General features: G+C 38.0%; 1 protein-coding gene across 1 annotated transcript; it reads right to left on the bottom strand.

The window, feature by feature from the left end:
• Positions 1–3,192: 3,192 nt before the first annotated feature.
• LOC132837550 (G-protein coupled receptor 20) lies at positions 3,193–9,862 on the bottom strand. The gene is made up of 2 exons (XM_060857276.1): positions 9,468–9,862; positions 3,193–8,728 (listed from the first exon to the last, which is right to left on the bottom strand). Exon 2 carries the CDS (start codon positions 8,720–8,722, stop codon positions 7,631–7,633), a length of 1,092 nt encoding a protein of 363 aa, XP_060713259.1. The 5' UTR covers positions 8,723–8,728; positions 9,468–9,862; the 3' UTR covers positions 3,193–7,630.
• Between the last annotated feature and the right edge of the window lie 456 nt (positions 9,863–10,318).

The raw sequence follows: 10,318 nt of genomic DNA, 5'->3' as shown, positions 1-10,318 counted from the left end.
TTATCTAAATACCACTGAAGTGACTAGGCTTATATTCAACACTTAAAAACCTTCATTTGCCACAAACAGTTTTGCACTCAATTCTTCATCACTGAACGGTTGATAACTTCAACAAGATGAGTTATACAATTGTACTTATTGACTATATAGTACACAGTTATAAAAGGGAAATTTATACTTACACTATCTGATATCTTCCAGATGAAGATGGGTTCTTTAGGGAGTCTTTCTCCTCACCACACTCACATCTGATGTGTTTATTAGGGATACATTTATACATTTAAATACATTTTTATTTTGTCAAGCTGCTCTGTGAAGGCATCCATTGTTAAACGCGCAATACAAATAAAACTCAATTAAATTAATATCCATTTCTGTAGGGGATACATTTTTTTTTTTTTTTTTTGCTAAAATAGATTCCCTTTTTTCTTTTTACATAAAGATCTCAAAGTATATTGCTGGCACAAAAAAAAAAGCCATTTTGGCTTTTTTTTTTTATTTATGTTTCTGATTATTTTTAGCTTTTCTCAGACACAATGAGATCACACATTGAGCCTCAAACCACCACACATGAGCAATTTTTTCTTCTTAAATTATTATTAAATAAATAGGCATTGCTGTTGCTCTATCAGTGTAATTCATTCAGATTCTTTATGAGCTGTTTATTATTGTGAATGGTGAGATGTGTGTTGGACTCCCAGCTGCGTGTGTGAGGAAGCAGTGTGACAGGAAAGATGAGCTGCACAGCTGCATATTGAAATGACACTACAGAGACCATTTATTAGAGGAGGAAATTATCAGTGTGAACAAAAGTGAAAGAATTAGTCTTAACAAAGCGCAGACACAACAGGCATACTTGACACACTTACATGCACAGGGATGCTTATATCCTCACACAGACAATTTCAGAGTGCCTAAATACAATCATAAACATTTTATGGGTGAGCAGTTACTTCCTTAAATGCATGAAATATTATAAATAAGCCAGAATATGCAATTACACCATAGTCAATCTGTTCACATGCTTTTAATACATTTTCTATAACAGTAGCTCTGAATGGAGTTTGGTATAAAGGCAAATCATGGATTAAAATTTGTGTAGTTATACAGTCATTTTTGGAAAACTATTTTTTTTTTATTAAAAAAAAAATCTTGAAGCTTTCTGCAGTATCACATTCAGAGGTAAAGCTGTTCCTTTAAGTTTTCTTCCACTGGATAGTTTTTACGACTTTTCACTTTTCATTGTTGAGAGAGTTAAAAAGAGCTTAATGAGTGTTTATAGCTGTTATAAGAGAAGTGATTACAGGAAATAATTGAGTTTTGTGTGCATTTCACAACATTAAATGCACCTATAAATGGATAGTGAATAGAAAATCAAAACAAATCTTCAAAACCCTAATATTTAATTTACTATATTAGTAACCCCCCCCAATTTTTAAAAATCCTTACGTAATGTAGAGCATAATGTGCGCTATGATATGAATATTATTTAATTAAATTCAAAGGTTTTTTTTTTTAGGATAGCATAGATATAGGCATGTATTTTGATTAAATAAATGATCTGACTCAATGAAAAGAGGCAGAATTCACACCAGTACTTTTTCCCTCATACGTGCAATTTCAGGTAAAATGCACGTTGACATTGTTTTGCTAAAATAATCCCATGGGAAAAGTTTACGATTGCGTGCAAACTGTATATGACTTTTCGTAAGGGAACCGTGTGTGGTCAGCACGGTCCAATCTTTCAGACTGCCCAGCCCCCCCCACCCCAAAAGTCATGCACTGTTCCACCGGGTGTGAAAGTGAGTGAGGTGAAATAGACCCTTTAGATAATGGAGCACTTCACACAGAGGAACAATAGCAGTCTGGAGCCAGGCCAGGGCAGAGGCCAACTACGGCACTCCATGTTTCTCCTTTCTACACTATATCAACACAATGGCTTCCTGACTGGCCTCTCTGTAAGCTGCGGCTGGGGGAAGATCCCAGTAACCCCTGCTCTACACAGTCTTGTTTTGGCTCTGGCCTCCCATGGCCTTCCGTCCTTTTGGCCCCTCCATCACTCTTTAAGCACTGAAATACTCATAGACTTTTGATTTCTCCCTTGCGCTTTTACATCCTGATCGTATGAATGAAATGCCTATTGTGCAGTATTATGGCACCTGTAGGAAGCTCAGTTTAGGATTTCACACTTTATTACACAATTGTTAAGAAAATAACGAGTTATTATTTTTTCATTAAAAAAAAGTGTGTTAAGGATGTAAAAACTGGCAACTGTATCTGCAAAGTGGACAATTTCTGAAACAACCTTGGCAACCATTTACACTGAGACCTTACTCCCTCTCCACCTCTCTACAGCGGTCATGGCTATTGCCACTGAATAACACACAGTATTTACGCATGCAGCAGTTTATTGTGCACTCAGTCATTTTGACACACAGATGCTCATAGCTAGAGATTGCATGGTAGCATTTAGCACCATGATACCGGGCAGCAGGAAGCCTTCTGAGAGATTTCCCACTGTTTGTTATTTCTACGTGTGTATTAAACCAGGAAACTCGTACTGTACCCAGGAGCCTTTGACTCATTTTGTGTTATTTTCCCTATGACCATCAAAATATTACACCAAACTTCTTGTTCCCAGGGCACATACACACAGGTCAGAGGTCTGGTAAGCACCCAAGTCTAATAATCCCACAGACTGGGCATTGTCTTTACATTGTTGATAATTCAGCTTGAAACTTCCTTCCAGTTGCTGATCTTATATCATGTTTGCAACAGAATAAGTGCCTAGACTACTTTGTTATATTTCCTCTTTCTTTTCTGTTTTTTCCTTTATGCGACATTTCCCATCATTACATCATGGTGGTTGTTTCTGGTTTTCAAATCCAAGAAATCTGTACCACAGAAGGAAGTTGGGATTTTTCATCAGCAGTGTCACTGAGTAATTAATAAAAACATAAAAGAGCAATATCAGTTTTTTTTTTAATGTAAAGAAACATCATAGTATTCTATGATTCATTCACACCAAAAAAGAGTGGTAGAGTGTGTTATAGGTACACTATATGGTCAAACGTACATCTGACCATACTACATCTAAATTGTGCTTGTCGAGCATCCGAGTCCAAAAGCGTGGGACTCTTTTGCTGTGATAACAACCTTTACGCTTCTGGGAAGACTTTTGTTACTTGGGATTTTGAACATTTAGCCACAACAGAATTTCACTCATGACAGCTCTTGGGGGTAAAGAGCTTTTATTGATGGGAAGGAAATGTAGGTTTGATCTTGGTGCTGGTGCTTTTGCTGCTGCTGGGTGAGTGCAGAGACTTAAACCTGAACATTCATAGAGATATGAGGAACATGCTGCTGTAAGATAAGGCAGGAGGAACCTTACCTGAAGCAGATACTGTATAAACAGGTGGTGCTGGGAAGACAGAGATGAAGGAGGAAAATCACCCGCTTCATGCTGAGGCTAATTCCAGGAGTTCAGTTGGGATAAAAAGGGAAAAGTCTATAGAACATAGACAGGGAAAAGTCTATAGAACATCTAGAGAACCAATCAGCACGAAGGTAGAGTTTCATGCCTGAACTAGAAATTAGTGAGTTTGACGTAGAGGTCTGGTATGCAGTCAGTGTTCCAGTTTGTTTTTCATTCAATCATAATGTTAGAGCATAAAAAGTTATTCCAGACAATCTTCTAGCTCTCTGTATCAACAGAAATAGTTCAGATATGATGGAACTGTTTATGTATTTCTTGCCATATAGTGTATATTGTCTCTACTATATAGTATAGTAGTATAGTAGAATAGTAAAGTGTTTAATGTTTCTTCTGTATGTTAATGTTTAATTCTATTACATTTTATTTGTACCGAAAATTTAACTGTAGACATTTTTAGAAAGCAGCCTGACTGTGAAGAATCTTTGAGACAAACCAGACTTAAACTGGAAACATAATCTTCTAGATAACACCCAATAGTTTCTATATTATTGCAGCTGTATTCCAAAAAGGCAGACAGAACTGTGTATTGAAACGATATTCAGTAAAAGCAGATATGGATGTGAATAATGGGACGAGCATAGGACAGTCTTTATAACTAAAGACTAAAGTAGCAGTTCAAATCAACCGTATCCACAATAGATTTGGAGATCAGAAGTTGTCAGAAGTGCATCATTGTTTCTTTAGTTCTCTTTCTTAGCAGTGAGCTGAGTGGTCTATGCGTATGTAGCCGTGAGCAGAATAAACAGCACGTGACGAACGATCTGGAAAGTTGTCAAGATATTTGTGTTGAAAAACTTTCCACCTCTGACTGTTATTATGATATAAATAAAAAGCAGACATTGTAAGACCTGACTGCTACTACTGCAACTATTACTACCACTACTATGACTACTATTACCAGTACTACTAGGTATTAAGAAACAATGTCTGTGGGCAAAATTGTGTGTGTGTGTGTGTGTGTGTGCATATCTATTTGTGTAGATGCTAAGATTGTGAGATTGTGTCCTCAGAAAAGCGAGTCTTTTTCACACAGCCGCCGCCTTTGTCAGACGACTCTGATGCGACAAAGAAGGAACATGTTTGCATAACTAAAACTGTGTCTGAAGCTGGTGAGAGAATATTCAAGTCAAGCTTTCATATCCTGTAACAAACTTCCTCACACATTAACCAAACCACCCAAACACATGCCTGGATCAACTGCATGGCACTGAAACATCATGTCCCTGTACACAACTTCTGTAAACACAGACATACAAGTAACATAAAGTGATTCGTAAAGTGTCAGGCCACAAATCAGCCAGCACAGCATTCATGCTCCGTGGCTCTGACTTTACAAGTCTCTGGTGTTATACTGGAACAGGATGATCACTGTACCTCCAAAGCATTTTCCCACAGTTGGTGTTGATGGTGATGATGGTGGTGAGGAAAACAATCACTTCAACATCACTCCAAAATATAATCATAAGTTTTCAACAGAGCTGAGATGTGATGAGTGTAAAAGCCATAGCATAACTTACTTCAATTTCATCCTCATCAACCCATTTAGTGACCATTATATCCTGTGGATGGGGTGGAGTCATTCTGGAAGCAACCAAGGCCATTAAGATTCAAGTGCATCTCTGTATGATAACTGGGAACCGTCAGAAGGAACTTGTTATTAAATTTCAGTGATGCTTCACTAAGTGAAACCAAAACCTATGGCAGTAAAAAGTTATCCCTCCTTAGACACCTTGTTCTCATATAGTCTGTTACACGTTATGATGTTTCTGTAAGAGTTGTTTTAGAACTTATCAGTTAAGCCATACCATGTGACAAGAGTGTCCTATAACATACTAACAAGCCCACCAATGATCAACCATATATTTTATTATGGACCCTGAAGCCTTTAATACTGACTCTGTGTGTTTTGTCCCTTAATGTAACACCGTTTTAAGTTCTCATTTAATGTTATGGTTGATTTGTATTAGAGGTTATCTTGCACTGCCCTCTTGCGGAGAATAAGTTAAACGACAACGCTGTAACAAGTATAACATTTGATTGGCAGCAACATTTGCAACATTTGCATATATGGAAAATTGTTTTGTTAATAAATGCAATGCACTTTCTCAATACTGAGAATCTCAATTACAGTAAAAATGAATGTGGAAGCATGTCAGCATTATGTAATTAAATTATTGCTGTGAGGTCTAATGTGTGCCATTGAAGTCTGAAGTTTAATGGTTTTTCTATTGAATCTGCTGAATAAGTTAAAGAGAATCCAAACAGATCTGTGGGTGGCATGCTGTTCTCTATTAGCTGTAATGGGACAATAATTTAAAACAAATTACACTGGGGATTTAAATGTTTTTGTGCCAGGTCCATTGAGGATAGGTCAGGAAATGGCTTGGACTAAAAGCATGCTGGAGAATGTTGAGAGGTTTGATTTTTCCGTCTTCACCCTTTACAGACATAAACACACGAACTGCCTGGTCCATTAAATCAACTGACGCAGAAAAGAAATGAATTCCGTGTAAGATATACTGTAGGTCTTTGCCTTAAACATTCACATTCAGAGATGTCAAATACATCATCTAATAGGAACTAATGAGTTTAATGGAACATATAATGTTTGACTGCAAAATCCAAATAGCAATCTATTCCAAGAAATATAGATAAGTATACAGTAGACACCTGAAGGTTAATGCAAGGGCAAGTGAATCATGTTAAAAATGAAATCTTAGTAAGTAAAAGTATCTTGACTAAGAACACTGAAGCTTGGTTTTTGTTTCAAAATAAGTAATGTTGGCTTGAATTTATTAATTTTTTCTGGATAAACTTAAGGATTCCTTTGACAAAAGAAGAACGTATCAAAATAATTCTCACGGCTGGATCAGGAAGATGTTTATGGTCTTTAACAAGAAACATGGCGAGAACCTCGCACTTGACACCATCGCCAAACTGGGAGTCAAACTGGGAGAGACGACTATGTTTGTGTTTACAAAGAAATGGCAATCATGAAGGAATAAGTTTTTGTTAAAATATAAAATAATTATAAAAAAAAATAAGAGCTAAAGAGTTAACTGTTAAAATGTATTAACTCTCTCAATGGATGGAAACCTTGTGTATTAAGCTCATGATAAGAAATATTAGATACATTTCCTTAATATATTTTCATTTGCTATGGGCTGTAAAGGGTAACATATACTTCCTTTAAGATACCTGAACTGAACATCTTAAGTGTGTGTATATGTGTATACATGGGTTTATTGGTGCCCACAATTGTCTAGCCATGTTTTGTTTAACAGGTGACAAAAGCTGTGCAGGAGGGCAAAGTATGCTTCTCGGCCACGGCTACTTTTATCACAATTTCCTTATAGCTCAATGTGAATTCTTTAGAGCACTAATGCTAATGCTAACGTATTGAAGATGCAAATATTGCTAACCAGAAAAACCTAGCAGGCATAGAGAAAAAACAGAATTTTACAAAACCCTTTTTGATAAATGAGGCAGCTTCATACTAACACGCTAAACGACAAACCGCACATCTGATAAAAAGCGTATTTTACTCTATACTTTTACACACTTGAATTCTAAAAATGCTATGGCTAAGCCAAAGATATTAGCATCTCTGTATTATCTATTACCTTGTAGTTATCTTTGGGCAAAGTGTTTTTATTTCCATATTGTAACCATTCAGGTCAATTCTTTCATAATATATTTGGAAAAGCATGCAGTTTTCCATGGATTGTTGAGCCAGATAGCACAGAATTAGAACAATGAATAAATATTCTGACTTGGCTAAGCGAGAAGGACACTAAATCATAAGAACATGCATTAACAATGAGTAAAAAAGAACAAACCAGTTGCATGTTGAGGTGGAACCTGCACACATTAACCCAATATTAAACAATATAATAATGTATGTGTGTAAACAGGGATAAGTCACTCAGTCAGTCAGGGACATGGAGTTTTCTTTGATGGTCGCTTAAATCTGGACACTTATTTTTTTGACTGAATTATACACACAGCTATATAGGGTTAAAGTCCTGTGAGAGATGATCCAAGGTTCAACTTCTGAGACAGTTTAATTGTATATTAAAGAAATATTTTTGCCTGTTCTTTCTCTCCTGTTCTTTCTCTTCTACCTTTTTTCCGTCATGCAGGCAGCTCAGTCGGAGGCAGGGTGCAGGGACTAAGTGTAAGCCTGGCTATGCTGTAAACAACAGCCACGGTGGTGCTGGACCCTTTGGAGTTTTGGCGAGGGGTAGTCACCTGTGCTCCACTGGAATGCTGAGGCTCCCTCCTCCTGTAAGCACGGCGCAGGGCAGAGCGAAAGTTATCAGGTACAAAACAGTAGACCACAGGGTCTAGGCAGCTGTTTAGGCTACTGAGGGTCACGGTGGTGTGATAGGCAACCACATGCTGTTCTCTGCCACCTCCTAGGCGGAAGTACACAAGGGCCTCGCGCACATGGAAGGGCGTGAAGCAGATGACGAAGACGATAAGCACAGCCAGTAAGAGACGCACAGCTCTTGACCTTCGACCTCGGCTTTGTGCCATGAGACGGTCGTTGGCAAGAGCGCAGGCAACTCGAGCTGTAAAAGTCATGATTACCAGCAGGGGGATCACAAACTCCAGCACAGTGACAGCAAACAGCACAGGCAGGTGGCAGCAAGATGATCCACCAAATTCCAAAGCTGTGGTCTGGAATGAATAGGTGACCACCACAGAGAAGATCCAAACCCCTGCACTAACACCTTTAGCTACAGCAGGGCTTCTGCAGCGGTCTGCTGTGCCTGCAGCCCAAACCACTGCCATGTAACGGTCCACGCAGATGCTGGTGAGGAACAAGATGCTGCAGTACATGTTAACAAAATAGCTAAACGTGTGCACATATGAACAGGCCACACAGCCACCCCCGCTGTAATACAGAGCAATCCTCGCCGGCAGAGACAGCGCTACCAGGAGGTCAGCTACGGCTAAGTTAATGGTGTAGATGAGGGGCGCAGTGCGTGATTTTGTCCCCACACAAAAAACGTAGAGAGCCAAGCTGTTTAGCACGAGCCCCACCAAAAACATGATGCTGTTGACCACCATGAGGGTGACCCACAGACCGTAAAAATCCTCATAAAGTGCCTCGTCCAGATGCGCTAATCTCTTCAAGTAAGGCACCCCCCAGTGGCGGTGAGAGATGTTGACCGGAGGATCAGGAGTGATGTTAAAAAACTCTCTGAGGAGGGTCTCCATAACTGGCTGTAAAAATGAGATATAAAGACAAAATGTGTGATTGCAGGCTTATTGATTTTTATTTTATTATTTATAAGATAATTATTTTCTCACTTTCCACTTATTTTTGTTGTATTTTTTGTCTAACTGTCTCTCAAATAAGAGTTCTGAGGCAATGAATAAAATAGTAGCCGTACTTTAGGAATGTTTATTCTTGACAAGTTTCTTTATCTTATCTGGTTTCCTTGACAGTAGCTTACTTTATGATTCTATAGATGAAAAGGAGACTTAGAGCTTTGCAGAATCATGCATTTGCAGGGGAACGATCAACAACAAAAGAGTTAGATAAGAAAAGGATAATCAGAATTAACATTTGCAACCATTTTGAAAATAAAAAGGGCTTTGACTGTTTTTTCCCCCAACGGACTTCATGCTCTGTTTAGCTGCTTTTACATCTGACTGAAATGTCAGTCTTAAAACAGAACCATAGAGAATTCATCCATCTTGAATTTATTGTTCTCTGGGGAAAGCATGTTTAAAATTATCCTTGTTATTACAGTGTATATTTATTTAGTTTTGCAACATTCCTTGATATTTTCTACTCTATTCTTCCAGAGATCACTTGCTCTCAAAGGTAGAGATTAGATCATTTGTACATTGATATGCAGCACACTTAAACCAATACCACAACTAATATTGAACACTTTACACTAAAATACGAGGTATGAAATGTGAAATGATGAAGAGTTTGTAAACAGAGACTCACCTTTTGGCTCTTGGTCCAGTTGGTCTCCAAAGTGGATTTTATTTTTTAGATTTTTATTTCTTTTTTCAAATCAAGTTGGTCAGTCACTAAGGCTCTCTTATTAAAAGTCATAGTATCCCAGACCCCATTTATACACACCATGTGCTGGAGAAGAAAATCCAAGCCAGTCCAGACCTGACGACCTCCCACTTTCCCTTAAAAATCACCTTGTGTTTTTCAACAATTTCAATCCCAACACTAGTAAAAATCAGCTCTCTCTGTTTTTCACTGCTGGTCTTTTGGTGCTAAGAATCTAAAGCCCTGATGTCTCTTATCGAGCCTTTCACCATGTCAGAAAGTGTGCAGCGATTGGGGTCTTGCTCTCTCTGTTTCTTTCCTCCCTCTCTGTCTCTCTGTCTTCACTCTTTCCTTTCCCCCTGAGCTCTGACTGTAGAACGTTCTCCCAAATTTTCTCCTGCTCTGACATCACAGCTTGTTTATCAGGGGATCAAACTTCTTTGCACAGTAAAGTGTATGATAATGCCTTTTAGGGGTATAACAGAAATTTCATCTAAACAAGAACGATCAAACGATGTGGTGTTTTCAAGTAATGCCACTTTTTATCCTTGTGCTAAATCCTCGTGGTATTTAATTCAAATTATAAATAAAAGTTTAATCTCTGGTTTCAAACATGAACCTGATCTTGCCATTTGCAGTTAGAAAAAAACATCACTGAAGGTGGCTTCACAGGATTGAAATATTAATTCTATTTTACTGAACAACACAACATCACAGGCTTGATTCTGATAGGTCAGAAGTTGTTGATTAATGTTCTACAACAGTGGCTCTGACAGTAATTTAAATCTTTTTAT

Source organism: Tachysurus vachellii, chromosome 21, assembly GCF_030014155.1.
Source record: "Tachysurus vachellii isolate PV-2020 chromosome 21, HZAU_Pvac_v1, whole genome shotgun sequence".
Classification (NCBI taxonomy): domain Eukaryota; kingdom Metazoa; phylum Chordata; class Actinopteri; order Siluriformes; family Bagridae; genus Tachysurus; species Tachysurus vachellii.
This window is presented reverse-complemented; position numbering and strand designations above follow the sequence as displayed.